Source organism: Nerophis lumbriciformis, linkage group LG21 (assembly GCF_033978685.3).
Source record: "Nerophis lumbriciformis linkage group LG21, RoL_Nlum_v2.1, whole genome shotgun sequence".
Classification (NCBI taxonomy): Eukaryota; Metazoa; Chordata; class Actinopteri; order Syngnathiformes; family Syngnathidae; genus Nerophis; species Nerophis lumbriciformis.
Genome location: NC_084568.2, coordinates 6,668,715 through 6,690,373, shown reverse-complemented (window position 1 = coordinate 6,690,373; position 21,659 = coordinate 6,668,715). Strand labels below are relative to the sequence as shown.

The following is a 21,659-nucleotide window of genomic DNA, read 5'->3' as shown; positions in this document are numbered from 1 at the left end:
CTCTTTTTAGGGATAGCGGAAGGAGATCTTGTCCTCCTGGACAAGACGGTGCTAGTAAGATGGGTACGCTTTTCCAAACATCTAATGTAGTAAAAAGGTTTTTTTTGTAGCAATATAACTGTTTCACTCAAAGCTTCATGTCTTTGTCTGCAGAAGAAGATGACTCTATGTCCCTGATGAAGGACATCAGCAACAACAGCAGCTTTGAGATGGCCGGATCCATGATTACTTCCTACCAACCTGTCAGCTATCAGCGCACAGGGAGAGGCGTTTCCAACACCCAACCCATGTTTCGCTCCCCTTCTCCCTGCCTCTTCAGGCCCAGCTTCCTTGGCTCTGCTTCCAAGGTGAGAAAAAAACTTAAAATACTTGCCAATGCTTTTCATTTGGCTTGCCGAGACATGTTATGATAACCACAGGCAAATATATCACGGTATGGTATTATAATTACAGCTCTAAACTGTTATTTTGAAATGAAGAGAAAAATCACTTTAAGTTCACCAGTTATTTTTAAGCAATATAAAAAAAACATGATTAATACGAAGGTCCTGAGTAGTCCTGAGTTCAATCCTGGGCTGTGTGGAGTTTGCATGTTCTCCCCGTGACTGCGTGGGTTCCCTCCGGGTACTCCGGCTTCCCCCCACCTCCAAAAACATGCACCTGGGGATAGGTTGATTAGCAACACTAAATTGGCCCTAGTGTGTAAATGTGAGTGTGAATGTTGTCTGTCTATCTGTGTTGGCCCTGCGATGAGGTTGCGACTTGTCCAGGGTGTACCCCGCCTTCCGCCCGAATGCAGCAGAGATAGGCTCCAGCACCCCCCGCGACCCCAAAAGGGACAAGCGGTAGAAATGGATGGATGGATGATTAAAGTTCAGCATATATATTTAAAATAGATAACAAACAAATTAATTACAATTTTAAAGCCGTAATAATAAAGGGCAGTACCGTATTTTCCGCACTATAAGCCGCCCCGGGTTATTAGCCGCACCTTCAATGAATGGCATATTTCAAAACTTTGTTCACCTATAAGCCGCCCCGGGTTATAAGCCGCGCCTACGCTGCGCTAAAGGGAATGTAAAAAAAACAGTCAGATAGGTCAGTCAAACTTTAATAATATATTACAAACCAGCATTCTAACAACTCTGTTCACCCCCAAAATGTAATGTGCAAATGTGCAATCACAAAAATAGTAACACTCAAATTAGCGCAGAGCAATAGCAACATCAATAACTCAACGTTGCTCGAACGTTAATGTCACACAACACACAAAATAAACATTTAAAGCTCACTTTCTGAAATTATTTCTCATCCATAAATCCCTTGAATTCTTCTTCAGTGTCTGAATTAAAAAGTTGGGCGAATACGGCATCCAAAATGGCCGGCTACGTCTCGTCGAAGTCATCAGAGTCAATGTCGCTGTTGTTGTCCAGCAGTTCCGTGAATCCTGCCTTCCGGAAAGCTCGGACCACAATTGAGACCGATATATCCGCCCAGGCATTTACAATCCACTGGCAGATGTTGGCGTATGTCGTCCGGCGCTGTCTCCCTGTCTTAGTGGCGCAGGTCATCTTGTTGCTTCCTCTACCTACGCACCATTGATTCATTTATGTTTAATTCTCTCGTTGCTGCTCTATTTCCGTGTTCTACTGCGTGACTTATTGCCTTGAGTTTGAATTCTGCGTTGTACGCGTGTCTCTTAATAGGAGCCATTTTGTGGTCTTTACAGATGTAAACACACAAATGAAATGAAACGTAATATCCGCGCGCTTCTTCTTCTACGGGGGCGGGTGCTTACCTTGGTGGTTGCTTACAGTAGAAGAAGAAGCGCTTCCTCTTCTATGGGGGCGGGTGCTTACCTTGGCGGTTGCTTACCGTAGAAGAAGAAGCGCTTCCTCTTCTACGGGGAAAAAAGATGGCGGCTGTTTACCGTAGTTGCGAGACCTAAACTTTATGAAAATGAATCTTAATATTAATCCATATATAAAGCGCACCGGGTTATAAGCCGCACTGTCAGCTTTTGAGAAAATTTGTGGTTTTTAGGTGCGGCTAATAGTGCGGAAAATACGGTACTTATTGCAGACTACTATTGCTAAAACTGCAACTGGAGTGACAGTTTCCTTGTAAAAAAAACCCACAACAAACAATTCAAATAAATGTAATCAGTAAGTGGCTCAAGAAGATCACAACATAAATAATTCCATAAAGACTTCTTAGAGTTTAAAAAAATTAAAGTAGGCAGGAGTAGGGCTGGGCGATATATCGATACACGCGATATATCGCGGGTTTGTCTCTGTGCGATACAGAAAATGACTATATCGTGATATTCGAGTATACGTTCTCACGCAGTTGCTTTTAGCCGCAGGCATTACACTACAGGCTCTCCTCGCTCTTTCCTGTGTCTCCTTCTCACAGACAGACAAGCGCACCTTCTTACACACGTCACACACTGTCACGACATACGTCACATACGTATACGCCCTCGCGCAGCATAGAGGTAGCAGCATGGGTAGCGTTAGCTGTGATGCTAGCGTAGCCGTGCGAGTGGTAATACGAGAGAGAGAAGGTGCGAATCTGGTAACAAATAAAGGAATAATGAATTCCCCCAAAAAACAGCAGGGGGTCCATCGTCTGGCGGTGGTTTGGCTTCAAGTGGGAATATGTCGAACAGACAACCGTAATTTGTCAAGGGTGGGGCGAAAGCGTTGCTATAAAAAGTAGCATTACTGCTAATATGTAGCATCATTTGAAAAGTCACCTGCTAGAGCAGTGGTGCCCAACCACCGGTCCGTGGATCGATTGGTACCGGGCGGCACAAGAAATGTAAAAAATAAAACAATTTTTTTTTCTTTTTCTTAAGTCAACATAAAAAACACAAGATACACTTACAATTAGTGCACCAACCCCAAAAACGTCCCTCCCACATTTACACTCATTCACACTCATTCGCACAAAAGGGTTGTTTCTTTCTGTTATTAATATTTCTGGTTCCTACATTATACATCAATATAGATCAATACAGTCTGCAGGGATACAGTCCGTAAGCACACATGATTGTATTTTTTTATGACAATAAAAAACAAACAAATTGATTATAATTTGATGCCTTAATTATAATTTTTTTAGTGTTAAGCTACAACCACATTATTTTGAGCCTCTCGTCCTTGTGTCATGTTAGCTAGCTGGTGTTAGCCACCTTAGCATGCTCAGTAACATGTTAGTATTTCTGTCACGAATGCCAGATGCAAAGTGAAATTAGTTTATGTGAAGACACCTTTATTTGTACCTTTACTATCGCGTTTAGTAGGGATGTACGGTACCGGTACTGTAGATATTGCGGTTTCAAAATCCTCACAATGCCTTGACGTATGACGGTATCAAACGAAAACTTGGTCAGTATAGTTTTTTCTGGTGCTTTGGCCGGTCTTAAAATAAACTAGATCTCCCAAAATCCTCTGCGCATCGGTGTGGGGTGCCTTAAAGGGGAGGAAAAAGAGGAAGCATGCGGGAGAAGAGTGTTCGAAGTAGATTAGAGGATTTTTTTTTTTTCTGACATTTCCTGAAAATGTCATTAAAATCCATCTATAGCTGTGAGTTATGTTGCGAACAAACAAACCCTGGCAAAAACATAACATCTTTAGCAGAGGTTATAAAGTATGCGTACTGCCAAGCAAAACACGCCACCTTCCTCTCAAGCCTTTCCAAACCGGCACAGAGCCAGTCACAGCGCACGGCCAGTGGGAGCGCAGACATTGCACACCGCGGGGAATACGATATATGAGAAGCACTTGATAAACTATCAGCCGGAAAAAGGTATTTGAAGCCATTAATTTGTAAGGTTTTTACTTTATTAAAAGTTAAATAGTCAGAATTTTCCAAACTGACATAAAAAAAATGTCTACTGTAGAGTACACTGTTTCTCAGAAAGTAAAAGTATAAAGACAGACACTAAACTGAACATTATTGTTTTACACTTGTTAAACTAGATGTTTATATTGACATTTGTTTTTATATTTGCTTGTAACAATGGATGTTCCCGCACAATTCTTTACCCATAAAATTAATGTTAGTAATAATGAATATGATTAGAACAGTTGAGCATTATGTTTGTGTTCAATTAGCTGAAGGGAATACATGTGTACATGAATGAGCATCTCACAAAACGTAATGCTGAAATCGCTAAGAAAGCAAGTGACTTAAGAAAGCAGGGATAATGGAGTCTGATGGAAAACAAACACCTAAATTCAACACCAACACTACTATGTTCCAAGGGACCACTAAACAAGAAGACATAGATTCAGGAGTGCATCCACCTACACTTATAGAGATTATTGAAACAACATCAAAGATTGTTGAACAAGAACATATGGAACTGAAAAACTTCTGCAACAAAGCTCACAAAAAAACAGGATTTGGAAAGTTGGAATTTGTTGCGTTTTGGACCAGTTGTTCCTCCCAGGGAATTCAAGTCACAATTCGCTCCTAAGTTCTTTCCGACACTTAAAGCTGAGTTGAAAAACCACCAGAGACAGAATAGGTATTTTGTTGTATATTCTCAAAGCTTTGCCAATATACATTGATTGAGACCAGTCTAACCATAGAACATTCTATTGCGCCTCCCAAAATGGTCTGTCTTCCCGATCCCACCACCCTCTCTCTCGTCCCATCTCTGTAGACAAAACAAAATGCTAGTCTAAACACATTCCAAAGAACTCAAGGTTATCACACATAGTATACTTGCTGACAGAGCATAAAGAGAATAAATGGAAAACACGAGCTGTTTTCAAATATGACTAAGAAATGAAAGAAGTACAACTTAAATTCGGATATATGTAAATATCTGCCTCTGACAAGATCCAGATACAAATGTTTTCTCCCACATTAGTAATAATTGTTTTTATTATACAGATTAACACTATAACAGCAACATTAAATGTGATAACAAATTGTCCATTATTCATTAATAGCAGAAGCTTGTACGCAAATTACAACAACATGAAGGACTTTTTAAAACAATTAAATGAACCCTTCAAAGTGATAGCTGTCACAGAAACATGGATTGATGATACAAAAGGAATAGATTTTGATCTGGATGGATATGAACTAAACTACATCGACACAACTAGGGCTGGGCGATATATCGAGTTTGTAAGATATATCGATATATTTTTAAACAAGATATGAATTAAGAAAATATCGATATAATTTATTTCACGTTTCAAATGACCAAACGCCGCTTATTTGTTGTGTTCCTTGTTCTCCCCCGCTTCTCACTCCCTTGCAAAACTCCATGGGCTACTAAACCCCTCCCCTTCCTCCTTCCAAGATGTGCTTGCATGTACATACATGATTGGTTGGTTGTTTACTATGATGGGTCATGATTGGTTGAGATTATGGCAAAACATTAGGGACAGGCCAATCAGAGGCAGGATAGGGCGGGTCATCGAACCAGGAAGGGAAATGACGCCAAACATCCCAAATGACGATGAGAGAGTCATAGATAAGAAAGAGGGAATATTCAAGCGGGCGATTTATATATTTAAAAAACTAGTGGAAGGTGGCAATGGGTTTCTCTTCTTTTAGATTTTTTTTTTTTTTAGCGATGTAGACGATGTCCAGGAAACCCACGATATGTCTACTTGTTAATTTGAGTTGTTTACCATGTATGCCCAAATCAAAACTCTTCTCCAGTTGCCAAGCCGGGCATATTTCGCATGAGAAATGTTGCCAGAAATGTATGTCGAAGCGAGGAAGATCATAGCCACACAATTAAGTCAAGTCACTTAGTTGGCGCTGACCAGAACCGTACGTGGGACAGTCCATTACATGTCGACTGGTAATTAAAAAGTGCCTGTCTGCAAACGTATTTTGTATCTTGAGTTTGATACATTTTGTATTATTTGCACATTATTTGGATATAGAGAACATTCAAACCCTTTATTCATTGAATCGAAAATACTGAAATTCCACGACGTGAATTTGCAAACAGCTAAAACTTTGCACAAAGCAAACTATAACCTGCTACCCAAGAATATACAACAATTTTTCTCAACAAAAGAGGAGAAATATAACATTTGTACGCACATACAACACTTAAGACCTGGAATTAAATTATGGAATGGATTAAGCAAAGAAATCAAACAAATGTACTAATATTATCCACTTCAAGAAACCTCTTCAAACTTAAACTGTTTACAAAATACAAAGAAGAAGAACCATGATAAACATTCTGATTTTATTTCATCCATCCATTCCTTTTCTAGGTAATCTTATTTATATAACGATATGAAGTACAACTTACTTCACTAAATATTTATTTATTTTTAATGTTATTGCTTATGGAGTATTTTGTGGAAAAAAATTGAGAAAAGGAAGTGAACAAAAGAGTTTGCAACTGATATGTAAAGGACAAGGTGTAGGATTAAATAAGCTCTGCTTCTTCCTACTACTTTTCAAACATGTTTACTAGAGAAACTGGAAATTGTGATGTATCATGTTGTATGCATGCATGTTCCAAATAAACTCAACTCAATTACAGTAATTGTATTTATCCTAAACAGTCCTTCCACTTCAGTATACACACTATCGCATTTTTACCAAATCTTTTTTTTTGTTTGTTTTTGGAAAAATACCTCAATAATATTGTACCGTGGCCTTAATACTGTGACAATATCGTACTGTGAGATTTTGATATTGTTACATCCGCCTTTAGCAATAGTTGGTGGTCCCGTAGATCCTGTCATGTTCGATGTGTTGCCTTCTCTTGCATCATGTCTGCAAATGTTAGGCACGTTGGGTGATCTTCTTCCTCCACCATGGCTGTCTGTATTCCCACACCAGTTATTTTAGTCATTTTAAAGGAGGGAAACGTTCTGTGGATTACAAACCATCCTCCTTCATACCTGCCAACTACTCCGGTTTTCCCGTAATTAGTACGGTTTTCATCAACCTATTCCGGGTTACGGTTGCAGTGATAAAAAATACGGTTTTTCATTAATTAAAAAAAAATTTTTTTTTAAAATGCGCGAGGCTATTTATAGCACCGCTGCCAAGCACGAGGCACCTGTTGCCATTGTTTCCAAACGAGCGAACGATCATGGAATCAGCCGGAGAAAAATCGCAAACGAGTCTTAAACCGAAAAGAAAGCTGCAGTCATTCCGTGAAGAATATTCAAAAGCCTATCCGGGAATAATTATCCGTTCCAAAAAGGGTGAAAACTACGCGAATTGCACCTTGTGCAGACAAGATTTTTCGATCGGACACGGAGGAATTAGCGATGTAAAAGACCACGTTGGGACAAAAGAACACAAGTCTAATGCCGTTGCTAGCGATACAAGTGGAAAACTTTCAACGTTTTTCGGATTTTAGCCACAAAAAGGTAATGACACCAATGTTATCTATTGGAATTGTTTAGTACTGTTATACTGTTAAAAGTGTTTATACTATTTATGCTTTCAAGTCCAAGTTGAAGAAATCTTGTTAAATGTTGACAGCATAACTACCAAAAGTATGTCCTTAATATTTTTGCAGTGCTATTTCTGTTGAAAAGTTAAAATGATTACATTAGAGATGTGATGTGCCACTTTTCAAGTGTCTGATGGCTTAAATTAATTTTCATTAATTTTTCATATTTTGAATTCTTTTGAAAGGCTTACAAAAAAAATACATTTGAATTGTAATTCCATGCTATTGACAGGGCTATTAATTTTAATGAAGTTAGCTTACCATGTTTACAGTATGATAATTGTGATAGAAATGTGAATTTTAGGCACAGAATATTTTATACAATTGAACAAGGCAGTAGATTATACAAGCTTGGACAGAAAGTTAATATAGACACCAATTTTTTTTTTTATGGAATTGTTTAGTACTGTTTTACCATTTGTTTACTGTAAAAAGTGTTTATACTGTTTATACTTTCAATTAACAAATTGAAGTCTTGTGAAAGGTTGACAGGATAACTGGCATTAACTGTCAAAATAATTTCAAACTATTGAAGTTAGCTTACAGAATAAACATGTCAATCAACCCATATGATTTTTGCTGTAATATTTTTGTTTTGAAAAGTCACTGTGACTGATAGAAAAGTGATGGTTTTAGCAACATTTTAACCTGTCTGAATGCTAATAATCATTTTGCGTCGGGGGCGAAGCCTGAACCCCCCACCAGGACTTTGTCCTGGACCTACCGGGGCCTGCGGCCCCTGGACCCTGGCTACTAGGTTTTTCTGATTTCAAAAGTTGGCAGGTATGCTCCTTCATCCCAAAGCCTTTTGAGATGTGTGTAAGGGCAGGTGTCCTGCTGCAGCTGCACGCAACTTGAAGGACTATACTTCCACTTAAACATATACCACCGCATACTAAGGCCCGCTCAACATCACCCAAATAATGAAACTATTCAGTCTCGTAAATGCACAATTTGAAAACAAATTTGTAGCCGTGTCTGATGGTCAGTGTTTGTGACATCTTCACTGGTTCTCTGTCCGCCAGAGCTCTGGTAAACTCTCTGAGCCATCGCTGTGCCTCCCGGTTGAGGACTCCCAAGACTTGTACGCACCTCCCTCACCAGGTGTGGACTCCGAGCCCATGGGTGCAGTGGCTGCTGGGCCCAGCCTGGTCGGAGACTCCCAAGGTCGCTTCTCACTGGAGGACGACGCTCATTCCCAATTACTCGACGCGGACGGCTTCCTGAATGTTGGCCTTCGGCCTGGTGCGCCAGCCCTCTCCCACAAGAGACAGCTGATCTTGGGCAGCCTGGACGAAAATGCCATGGATGCCAACATGGGGGAGCTTTTAGGTCTGTGCTCCGGTGTTTTTAGAACGGCGGAGAGCAGCAATAGTGGCCAAGCGGCACCAAGCCCCAGGGAAACGCAGACGGAGGAACTTCTGGCACTGTGCTCAGGAGCATTTCCATCAACACAGAAGCAAGAGAAGTCACAGGCTGGAAAGAGCAAGGAGGAAGAACACGAGGAAGACAACACCATGGATCAGCTGCTAGGGCTGTGCTCTGGCAAATTTCCCATCTCAGGTACCCTCCTTGTCTCATTACTTTTGTGCGAATTGGATATTTAACATCCGTTTTTGTTGTTGTTTTTTTTATATATATTTTTTAGGTTCTCTTCACTCAGGTTCACCAGCACAAGACCGGTACTATTATATTGTTACGTATGATTGTCTGCATTTCTTGCCTAAGGATTAGTCTAAGTCTCTTATTAAATGCTGGTGTCCCTCTTAAAGAATATACATGATACATTCTCTCTGATAGTAAAAAGACACCAGAGGAGGATGAGGAGGAGGAGGAAGAAGAAGAAGACTGTGAGTTCCGGCTTCTGTCAGATGTGGTATGTCAGCATGTTTGTCTCCAGCCCACAAAAGCAAACATTTATGTCTTGGTTTACCTTGAATCAAAATAACACATGTCTAATTGTCTTACAGGAAGACGATGATGAAGTCAGTGAAGGCGAGGGAGTAGAAGATGATGATGATGATGATGAAAAAGAAGAGAACAACGAGGTAGAAGAGGAGGAGATGAATGGAGTGTTTGCACCTAGTAATAAGAAGGTGAAAAAGAAGAAAATGTGAGTGAAGAATCGACATATTGTTGACATTGAAGTTATTTTTATCATAGGCAAAACTATTCTAATCTAGCTATTTATTTATACATATATAGGTATTTACAGTATACTTCATTTTCTGTGCTGACTTGTGTGGTGTTTTTGTAGGCGCTTGACCAACTTCGTGGACTCTGAGGCCGAGCTGTCGGGCAGCGAAGAAGCCAGTGACGACGAAGACGACGACGGAGGGAGCGAGTACGAGGAAGAGGAGCTTCTGGAGGAGCTACCCTCTGATGAAGAGCTGCAGGACCAGGTCAACAAGATCCACATGTGAGTAGAATGTCATAACCCCCATGCATTGGCTGCTTTCAGTTATCCCTTTTGCTTGGTAAGAAGTAACATTTTAGATACCACGCTGCAGTTGTGAAGTGTGTTTTCCCATAGGGTTTATTCACTATGGTTTATACAAAATATTCATTTCGTAAAGAGAAGTGCTAGCTATCCTGGTCATTTTCCAAATTGATTTGGTTTTGATTCATAAGGTTCTAAATCGATTAATCACAATTAGATTGGAGTCGATGTACACGTAAGTATTGAAAATGTCTCAAATCTGTTACAAGATTAAAAATGTACTTATTTTTTATTCTTTACCATAAAAACCTAGGACAGTTTAAACTTCCCCCGAAGATTTAAAAGTGCAATTCTGAAAGAACAAAATAATTGCAAGTGATCATGTAATTACATTGCAATAATCTATTACTACAATAAGTATTAAGGTATTAAATGTGAGCAGGGTTTCCCCTAGATTGCCAAGATACCTTTGGCGATTGGGGCGTGGTTAGGGGCATGGTCACCATGACATCATCGTGCCAAAAATATATACAAACATTAAAAAAAATTAAAATCTATTATAATCCGTATTAACATATATTTTTATGTACCGTATTTTCCGCACCATAAGGCGCCCTGGGTTAAAAGCCGCGCCTTCAATGAACGGCATATTTCAAAACTTTGTCCACCTATAAGCCGCCCGGTGTTGTAAGCCGCATCTAACTGCGCTAAAGGAATGTCAAAAAAACAGTCAGATAGGTCAGTCAAACTTTAATAATATATTAAAAACCAGCGTTCTAACAACTCTGTTCACTCCCAAAATGTACGCAAATGTGCAATCACAAACATACGTATATCAACATGGACAGAGCTGCGTGAAAAAAGCCACCCGGCCTCTTCGCGTAAACTTAAACTTACCTTAACCACTCGCTCATCTTTTCTTCATCCATCCCTTCGAGTTAGCTTTTATGATGACGCCAGCTGGAAAGGTCTCTTTTGGCAAGGTCTTCCTTTTGAATATCACCATGGGTGGAAGTTTCTGGCCATTAGCATGGCAAGCTAGAACCACAGTGAAGGATGACTTCTCATTCCCTGTGGTGCGAATATTCACCGTACGTGCTCCCGTTGTATCCACAGTGCGTTCACAGGAATATCAGTTGCTGTGAAATAGTAATCCGTGTGCGGATGGAGAGATTGCGTCTTTTCATGAACTGGATCCCTGACGCTTAGTAGGAGCCATTTTGTGGTCTTTACAGATGTAAACACACAAAGGAAATGAAACGTACGGTATATCCGCGCGCTTTTTCTTCTTCTACGCGGGCGGGTGGTTGCTTACAGTAGAAGAAGAAGCGCTTCCTGTTCTATGGGGGCGGGTGCTTACCTTGGCGGTTGCTTGCGTAGAAGAAGAAGCGCTTCCTGTTCTACCGGGAAAAAAGATGGCGGCTGTTTACCGAAGTTGCGAGATCGAAACTTTATGAAAATGAATCTTAATATTTATCCATATATAAAGCGCACCGGGTTAAAAGCCGCACTGTCAGCTTTTGAGTAAATTTGTGGTTTTTAGGTGCGGCTAATAGTGCGGAAAATACGGTACTGTTGCTTTGCCATATTTTCAATAGTTGCTGCTTATTTTTCAAGTGTTTATAGAATTTTTCAAGTGTTTATAGACTTTCAATTACTAGTTCATTAAAAATGACAAGCAACACATTTGGCATCTTTTCTGGTGTTATTATATAATGTACCGTGTTTATAGACTCTGTACCTTACTTCTGTCTCTCAATGTCCCTGACGAAAAGGGAGTTGCAGCGATCATGATGTCACACTTGCTTGGCTCTGCTGCTACTTTCGCTCCTTAAAAGTCGCCACTGTCCTCTTAGTGTTTGCACACATTGTAGATCGCTATCCATGGTTATGTTTTGGATACATCAAAGCTCCGTCAACATCGCAGACATGCTTAGTACGTTCTAGACAGTCCCGTGCGTCTTGTTTACATCCAGTTTCGGCAGCGATGTTCCGGTGGTCAGTCTTTTTTCGTGGCCGAATTTTCGGTGCATCACTCGTCAATAGTGCGCACATAATAGCCGATATATATCCATTCATACTGTAACAATTTGCTGTTGATAATGTTTGTTTGTGTGGTTTTGATTTGATCAAACAGTGTTGTGTATCTGGGGAAGCACAGAGACAAAAGTGTTTGCACAAAAGGTAAAACCTATGTCATCACACAATTGGCAATAAAAGTTAAAAGTAGCGTCAAACTTTGTAACTTCTTCTGGAGGTTACAATACATTATACAGGTATGTGATTTTTCCGTCTAAAGTCGGAATTCCGTCTTTTTTAATCTCGGGGGAAAAAAATAATTATCTCCCGTTTTTCCGTTTTTTTCCCCGACCCTAAATCAAGATTCGAGACATAGTTTATATTACGCCGTAGTTGATTGGTCGATATGTTCCTTGTGACCAATCAGGACATCTGTTATGAATGATGACATTAATAACGTCATCATTCATAATGGTTATTACCGCCATTTTCCATGTGTAAACGAGATGCCGGTTCTCGAGAGAAAGGACGCTTTACGAGTAAAAGAAATTGATAAACATGTCAAAAATAAGTTTCGATGGGACTGGATGGAAAGGGAAATCACTGATACTGTTGGGAAGAAGGAAGTTACGACTTTGTTCGGTGATTTTATTCGGAAAATCGATCGTCCCGGAAAGGTTTTGTGCACGTGGTGTCATGATAATATTGACTATGGATCACGAGGTTTCAAGGCTTTGGAAGTACATGCGAAACGTCAAAAACATATGAAACAACTTGAAGCATGGTATGTTCTATTAATGATGTTTTCATGTCTTTAAACACTAAAATATTTTCTTCAAATGGTGCTGTCTTTGTTAATTTTAGCATGTTAAATTGGTGAAAAACCAGGAGCTTTGTCCCCCAGACCCCCGTAAATGTTTTCAGTCTTTTTCATTGTGGTCAAATCACATCAATCAATCAATCTTTATTTATATAGCCCTAAATCACAAGTGTCTCAAAGGGCTGCACAAGCCACAACGACATCCTCGGTACAAAGCCCACATAAGGGCAAGGAAAAACTCACCCCAGTGGGACGTCGATGTGAATGACTATGAGAAACCTTGGAGAGGACCGCATATGTGGGTAACCCCCCCCCTCTAGGGGAGACCGAAAGCAATGGATGTCGAGTGGGTCTGACATAATATTGTGAGAGTCCAGTCCATAGTGGATCCAACATAATAGTAAGAGTCCAGTCCATAGTGGGGCCAGCAGGACACCATCCCGAGCGGAGACGGGTCAGCAGCGCAGAGATGTTCTCAGCCGATGCACAGGCGAGCGGTCCACCCCGGGTCCCGACTCTGGACAGCCAGCACTTCATCCATGGCCACCGGACCTGTGCCCCCCCCCCCTCAAGGAAAAGGGGAGCAGAGGAGAAAAGAAAAGAAACGGCAGATCAACTGGTCTAACAGGGGGGCTATTTAAAGGCTAGAGTATACAAATGAGTTTTAAGATGGGACTTAAATGCTTCTACTGAGGTAGCATCTCTAATTGTTACCGGGAGGGCATTCCATAGTACTGGAGCCCCAATAGAAAACGCTCTATAGCCCGCAGACTTTTTTTGGGCTCTGGGAATCACTAATAAGCCGGAGTTCTTTGAACGCAAATTTCTTGCCGGGACATATGGTACAATGCAATCGACAAGATAGGACGGAGCTAGACCGTGTAGTATTTTATACGTAAGTAGTAAAACCTTAAAGTCACATCTTAAGTGCACAGGAAGCCAGTGCAGGTGAGCCAGTATAGGCGTAATATGATCAAACTTTCTTGTTCTTGTCAAAAGTCTAGCAGCCGCATTTTGTACCAATTGTAATCTTTTAATGCTAGACATAGGGAGACCCGAAAATGTCTAGCTGTGACATGAGAACATGCCTGATTATAACACCTTAATTTATTTTCCTGTTAAAAAAAACATATTTTCAAGGTGTGGCGGCCATGAATAAAGCAAGGCGGTACGCCACATTCAGTTACATTAAGGAAAAACCCTGTGTGAGCTATTCGTCTGGGACTCTTAATTTGTTAGCGCACTCAGACAGGATGTATCGCACAGCCATTTTATTATTAAGCATGTGCATGTTTTTTCTGCCACATTTAACACTGCAACGTCCTCCTAAAATGATTGATAAGCTACTATTTTGAGGTTATAGTATTGCACGTGTTGTTAAACAGGAAGCAGATAATGGATGATGACAAACGACGTCTGAGGCTGTACCAGGAGCGCTACCTGGCGGATGGCGATTTGCACTCTGATGGCCCTGGACGAGCTCGTCATTTCCGCTGGAAAAACATGGGTGTGTTTACAAACAATAGCAATAGCACATTTTTTTTGTTTCCCCCACATTTATATTACCAAAAAAAAATTATAATTTTAATATTTCTTGGCAGATGACGGCTTCTACACAGACCGAACCGGAGCTGAGGGTGAGGAGGATGAGCAGGAGGAGGACGAAGACGTCGATCAGAATGAAATCCGGAGGAGGAAGGAGAGGTTGGAAAGAGAACAATGGCTCCGAGAACAGGTAGGTTTTTTATGAAACACATATTTTTAGAAAAGTACAATTCTTTATTTCCGTATGTTTATTCAGTCCCAACAGAAAGCCAATAAAGGTGCCGCTCTGGACTTGGATGAGGATGACGAGAAGATCGGAGAGGAAGATAGCCGTTTCATGAGGTTGGCCAAGAAGCTGACTGCCAAGACGCTGCAGAAGAAAGGTTGGTTTGATACTGAGTCTCATCAGAACGCCACTCGCATCACAATCTTTTTAATGAACCTAACAGAAACAGCCAGCGAGCAAAGTGTTAAGATCACATACAAAGATACAAATACAGAATTTGAAAATGACTAATTGCTCATTTACAAACCAGAGCTTCCTGTGGCAGCACCACCAACACAAAAGACATCATCCCTCAATCCCTTTCTCAGACCCTCGCAGCCCTCACAGGTACATCATTGTGTATAAAGACTTTACTAGAGTCACTAAGTAGCCTATTAGCATTCTCTTATTATTATTGTCATATCTATTATTATTATTATCATCGTATATTGTTTGTGACTATGTGTCCTATTATATCCCTGCAGGTGAAGAGAGGTTCCCTATTGAGTCAGCCTCCGTCTGTCCTGCAGAAGTTAGCCTCCATATCCGAGGGAAATCCACTGGCACCCCGAAACAGTCGCGGATTTCTCTTCCAGACGTTGTCGCCGGAGAAGGACGGCTCCACTTCAGACGGTCCTCAGAATCATGTGAGTAGAAGAATCAGCGCTTCACAAAGAAATAACGTCTTATTGTTTGACACCAAGGAAGAAGATGGGCCAAGTGTACATCTTTACCATAGAGTCAGTCGGTTAGAGCAGTGGTCCCCAACCAGTCCAGGGACCTGCATATTTAATTTATGTATATTGATGCAGTTTTGCATTTGTTTTTCGTTTCACCAAATAAGCGTTTATCACTTGCAACTTTAAAAACAGTGCATTTGTAATAAGAAACTGTTAAATTAATTCCCACATTTATTAAATGAATGGAAATGTGTGCAAAACTGGAACATAAGTGCCCTAAAATAAAGGAGCTGGTCTCATCTCTTGATGAGGTGGCTCACAGCGGTCAGACAAATTTTAGAACTGTGTGCATTACTTTATTTACAATAGAGTATATTATTGACGTTTACTAATCGATTTTATAATCGTCTATGTCCAAATTGCGCTGCATCTAAAAATCGATTATTTCCCCCACCTCTGGTGTTTGTGGTGCCAATACTGTCCAGTCTATTGAGGAAGACCGTGAGTGAAATGGTATCAAAGCCTGCAGTGACATCTAAAAGGATGAGGATAGTGAGAGGAGGAAATAATTTTTTATATTTGCGTTTTGTGATCTTAACAAGCGCTAAAGATGGAAAGAATGGAAGGTAATGAGGGTTCTTTACTGTACACTTACCCTTTGTGGCGTGTTGAGTGCAACACCTGGCTACTCACAGCTCAAGCTTATTCTTCCAGCTTGCTCTCAAAATGCTGACTGGAAGTGCACAAGAAGAGATGTTGTCTGTGTGTAAGGCAGAGAGTTACACAAGGCTAAATGTGCTCGTCGACGCAGACAACAATATGTAAGTCATAGAGAAGTAACAAGAGATAATAATTGACAAAATATTGATCAAAAGCCTCTTAACATGGTGATTAAACCATTTAATTGCCTCTAATGGGGTGTCCAAAAGCACCATTTGCAGAATTAGTGGCTTTTTATAGCGGTATAGCTCGGTTGGTAGAGTGGCCGTGCCAGCAACTTGAGGGTTGCAGGTTCAATCCCCGCTTCTGCCATCCTAGTCACTGCTGTTGTGTCCTTGGGCAAGACACTTTACCCACCTGCTCCCAGTGCCACCCACACTGGTTTAAAAATGTAACTTAGATATTGGGTTTCACTTTGTAAAGCGCTTTGAGTCACGAGAGAAAAGCGCTATATAAATAAATGATAAATGGGTTGTACTTGTATAGTGCTTTTCTACCTTTAAGGTACTCAAAGCGCTTTGACACTACTTCCACATTTACCCATTCACACACACATTCACACACTGATGGAGGGAGCTGCCATGCAAGGCGCTAACCAGCACCCATCAGGAGCAAGGGAAAAGTGTCTTGCTCAGGACACAACGGACATGACGAGGTTGGTACTAGGTGGGGATTGAACCAGGGACCCTCGGGTTGCGCACGGCCACTCCCACTGCGCCACGCCGTCCCCATATAAATATAATTCACTTCACTTCACTTCACTTTTTTGCAAAATTCTACAAAACCCAAAACCAGTGAAGTTGTCACGTTGTGTAAATGGTAAATAAAAACAGACTACAATGATTTGCAAATCCTTTTCAACCTATATTCAATTGAATACACTGCAAAGACAAGTTATTTAACGTTTGAACTGGTAAACTTTGTTATGTTTTGCAAATATTAGCTCATTTGGAGTTTGATGCCTGCAACATGTTTCAAAAAAGCTGGCACAAGTGGCAAAAAAGACTGAGAAAGTTGAGGAATGCTCATCAAACACTTATTTGGAACATCCCACGAATGAACAGGTTAATTGGGAACAGGTGGGTGCCATGATTGGGTGTAAAAGCAGCTTCCATGAAATGCTCAGTCATTCACAAACAAGGATGGGGCGAGGGTCACCACTTTGTCAACAAATGCCTGAGCAAATTGTCCAACAGTTTATTTCTCAAACAATTTTTGCAGGGAATTTAGGGATTTCATCATCTACGGTCCGTAATATCATCAAAAGATTCAGAGAATCTGGAGAAATCACTGCACGTAAGCGGCAAGGCTGAAAACCAACATTGAATGTCCGTGACCTATGATTCCTCAGGCGGTACTGCATCAGAAAGTGACATCGGTGTGTAAAGGGTATCACCACATGGGCCCAGGAACACTCCAGAAAACCACTGTCAGTAACTACAGTTCGTCATTACATCTCTAAGTGCAAGTTAAAACTTTACAATGCAAAGCAAAAGCCATTTATCAACAACACCCAGAAATGCCGCCAGTTTGGCTGGGCCCGAACTCTTTTAAGATGGACTGATGCAAAGTGGAAAAGTGATCTGTGCTCTGACGAGTCTACATTCAAATTGTTACTTTGTGAATCTGGAGAAATCACTGCACGATACTTCAGGTGGTACTGCATCAAAAACCGACATCAGTTTGTAAATGATATCACCACATGGGCCCAGGAACACTCCAGAAAACCACTGTCAGTAACTACAGTTCGTCATTAATTCTGTAAGTGCAAGTTAAAACTTTACAATGCAAAGCAAAAGCCATTTATCAACAACACCCAAAAATGCCGCCAGTTTGGCTGGGCCCGAACTCTTTTAAGATGGACTGATGCAAAGTGGAAAAGTGATCTGTGCTCTGACGAGTCTACATTCAAATTGTTACTTTGTGAATCTGGAGAAATCACTGCACGATACTTCAGGTGGTACTGCATCAAAAACCGACATCAGTTTGTAAATGATATCACCACATGGGCCCAGGAACACTCCAGAAAACCACTGTCAGTAACTACAGTTCGTCATTACATCTGTAAGTGCAAGTTAAAACTTTACAATGCAAAGCAAAAGCCATTTATCAACAACACCCAGAAATGCCGCCAGTTTGGCTGGGCCCGAACTCTTTTAAGATGGACTGATGCAAAGTGGAAAAGCGATCTGTGCTCTGACGAGTCTACATTCAAATTGTTACTTTGTGAATCTGGAGAAATCACTGCACGATACTTCAGGTGGTACTGCATCAAAAACCGACATCAGTTTGTAAATGATATCACCACATGGGCTCAGGGACACTTCAGAAAACCACTGTCAGTAACTACAGTTTGTCACTACATCTGTAAGTGCAAGTTATAACTCTACTATGCAAAGCGAAAGCCATTTATCAACAACACCCAGAAACGCCGCCGGCTTCCCATTGAAAACGTGCGGTACATTATAAAGTGCCAAATACGACAACGGAGACCCCGGACTGTCGAACAACTTAAGCTGTACATCAAGCAAGAATGGGTAAGAATTCCACCTGAAAAGCTTAAAAAATTGGTCTCCTCAGTGTGAAGAGTGTGGTTAAAAGGAAAGGCCATGTAACACAGTGGTAAAAATGCCCCTGTGACAACTTTTTTGCAAAGTGTTGCTGCCATTAAATTCTAAGTTATTGATTGATTATTTGCAAAAAAATGAATAAAGTTTCTCAGTTCGAACATTAAATATCTAGTAATAGTCTATTCAATTGAATATAAGTTGAAAAGGATTTGCAAATCATTGTCCATCCATCCATCCATTTTCTACCGCTTATTCCCTTTGGGGTCGTGGGGGCGCTGGAGCCTATCTCAGCTACAATCGGGCGGAAGGCGGGGTACACCCTGGACAAGTCGTATTCTGTTTTTATTTACGATTTACACAACATGCCAACTTCACTGGTTTTGGGTTTTGTAAATATTTCAAAGTGCCATCCCATCTTTTAATTTTTGAGGATGTGACCTCTGGTGGAAATAGTTTGAACACTCACGATCTGAAATGTATTGTTTTGTTCCAGAGCTTATTATTAGCCAGATGCCTGTGTTTTGCCAGTAGATGGGGCCAAAGCCCACATACTCCAACGTGTATGCAGCTTCATGGATTTATGTCACATTTGAGACAATAATGAAGAATGTTATGTTTGATCCACAGACAATGAAGAAGAGAAGAAACACGGCTGCGATGAACCCAGCAGCAAAAAGGGTCTGCAGACTGGACACGTCTGTTGAACATACAAAAGGCCCCCAGAGAAGTATTTTTAACTTTTTGGACCACTAAAAGACACAACTCAGGCCAGTTATTCCTTCTCGGTATTCATTTTTTTTATTTTTTTTTATTAAAGGCTTGTCCATTGATAAAATGTTATTATGTAAATAGGAATGATTTTGGTTTTGGTTTTTAAACAAAAATTGTCAGGATTTTGTATAATGTATTTGTTTTACATGTAAATAAAAGTCTATTTTAAGAAACCACTGCAGGTTATTTCTGTTTTTAATAGTCAAGACTTGAAAGTGTTTATTTCAATTAATCTGAATTATGTAGAATATTTTATATTTTAAACAGCTTAATCATGGAGATTCCTACTGGGTTGTCAAAATACGATTGAACCTTTTTGACTTTTTGCTTCAGGTGCCCCACTTGATGCCTGCATGATATCCTAATGCTCTTTACACTTTCAAACTCTTAAAACCTTTTAATTGCCTTGTTTGGAACGCTACAAAGTGGTTAATAATAGCCCCAGTATTTCTAACGAGCCTTTTCATCTCTCCATCTCATTAGTTGCCATGGCAATTAGAGAGTCTGGTGTCCTGGGGTTGAAACCAAGCAGGAGGCCCCCCCATTAGACATCATTAGGGTCTGCGATGCTAAAGGGAACACACTTTTTATTGTCATTGTTTTGTATTAATATTACTAATTGTGGTAGTTTCCAGTGTTTCCAAATGAATAGTGTAAACTACAAATCCAATGTTGCATTAAGAAAAAATATAAGGATGTTTTTAACATTTGTGTTCATAAGACACGATGCTAGCAGTTAAATATTGATCTGCATACAAAATTGCGGCTGATTTTTTAAATTTTTTTTATCTTAATAAATATTTATTATCCAAATACTAAATACATGTTATATAGTGATATAATTTTTTTTCAGTGATTTAAGAATATATACAACTGGTTGGAAAAAAATTTTTTTTTAAATGTTTGAATAATTTTAAAAAGATATATATTTTAAAAAAAAAACATTTTTTAACCCTTTGCCCACCACTGACATGATTATATGGCCTGCAAAAGCCTGGAAATACGATGCATCAGTAAAGTGCTCTTTTCTTACTAAATGTATCCGTTCTTTCCATTTTGGCAGAAAATAAGTACATATAAGGCAGAGTGTTCAAAGTGTTTTTAAGGTCTGCGGCACATTTTTAAAAATATTCCAAAAAAAATAATATTAAAAAGTAGAATAAAAGAGCAACGAGAAATATTGACACTAATGTTGGAATATTTTTTGCTCAAAAGAATAAAAATGTCTATTCAAAGATTGATGTGAAGTGGATCCACAGATTTGAGCGTTGAAAGTGAAAATAATACATATTTGTTTGAGTTATTTTACGCTTTTATGAGTGGGGGCTTCTTTGGTCCCTTATACTTTTAGTCTTTTTTTTTTTTTTTAAACAGTCATTGCTCACTATATAATGAACCAAAAGCCATGATGTTATGAATATTTTTTCCATTTAAGGCTCCAAATACTTCACATTAGATATTCCATTTTGAACATAGAAATAATGCACATTTGAAAAAAAGGCTGTTTAGCCAATAAAACATGAGATAATTCAGCCTTTATGTCAACAAACTGATTTAAAGTTGGTTTTGAAATTGGAAAATGTCAAAATTGCCCCGCGCTTACTTTAATTTTTTAGTGTGTAGCCCTCTGTGGTTTGGACACCCCTGATATAGAATATCCATCCCTTTTATAAAAAAATAAAATAAAAAATAAATTATATATATGTTTATATATATATATAAGCCCACCATCACTCGACCCTCCCTGGACCAGACTTCGGCCAACCCTGATATAGAGGTATCATTATTTAGCACTCTTTGTCCAGCCCTAATATAGAGGTATCATTATTTAGCAGACTTTCACCACACCGGATATAGAGGTATCATTATTTAGCACACTTTGGCGACTCCTCGTATACAGGTATTATTTATCAGACTTTGGCCACCCCCTGATATAGAGGAATCATTATTTAGCACACTTTGGCCACTCCTAGTATAGAGGTATCATTATTTAGCACACTTTAGCCACCCCAGATATAGAGTTATCATTATTTAGCAATATTTGGCCACCCCTGCTATAGATGTATCATTATTTAGCAGACTTTGGCCACAGCTGATATAGAGGTATCATTATTTAGCAGACGTTGGCCACGCGGAATATTGAGGTATCACTATTTAGCACACTTTGGCCACCACTGATATAGAGGTATCATTATTTAGCAATATTTGGCCACCCTTGGTATAGATGTATAATTATTTAGCAGACTTTGGCCTCAGCTGATCTAGAGGTATCATTATTTAGCACACTTTGGCCACTTCTGGTATACAGGTATCATTATTTGGCACACTTTGGCCACCCCTGATATAAAGGTATCATTATTTAGC

The 21,659-nt window shown here is 39.8% G+C and overlaps 1 protein-coding gene across 1 annotated transcript in view; it reads left to right on the top strand.

Annotated features, from left to right (window-relative positions):
* Positions 1 to 19,459, top strand: part of LOC133621201 (claspin) — a 29,671-nt gene extending 10,212 nt beyond the window's left edge. The window contains exons 12-24 of the mRNA XM_061983160.2: positions 11 to 63; positions 154 to 347; positions 8,491 to 9,028; positions 9,114 to 9,147; positions 9,266 to 9,341; positions 9,436 to 9,578; positions 9,723 to 9,884; positions 14,130 to 14,251; positions 14,346 to 14,479; positions 14,546 to 14,672; positions 14,826 to 14,902; positions 15,040 to 15,201; positions 19,152 to 19,459. Of these exons, the coding sequence (XP_061839144.1) occupies positions 11 to 63; positions 154 to 347; positions 8,491 to 9,028; positions 9,114 to 9,147; positions 9,266 to 9,341; positions 9,436 to 9,578; positions 9,723 to 9,884; positions 14,130 to 14,251; positions 14,346 to 14,479; positions 14,546 to 14,672; positions 14,826 to 14,902; positions 15,040 to 15,201; positions 19,152 to 19,277 (1,948 nt within the window). The 3' untranslated portion in view covers positions 19,278 to 19,459. The remainder of the gene's footprint in view (positions 1 to 10; positions 64 to 153; positions 348 to 8,490; positions 9,029 to 9,113; positions 9,148 to 9,265; positions 9,342 to 9,435; positions 9,579 to 9,722; positions 9,885 to 14,129; positions 14,252 to 14,345; positions 14,480 to 14,545; positions 14,673 to 14,825; positions 14,903 to 15,039; positions 15,202 to 19,151) is intronic.
* Positions 19,460 to 21,659: the final 2,200 nt, after the last annotated feature.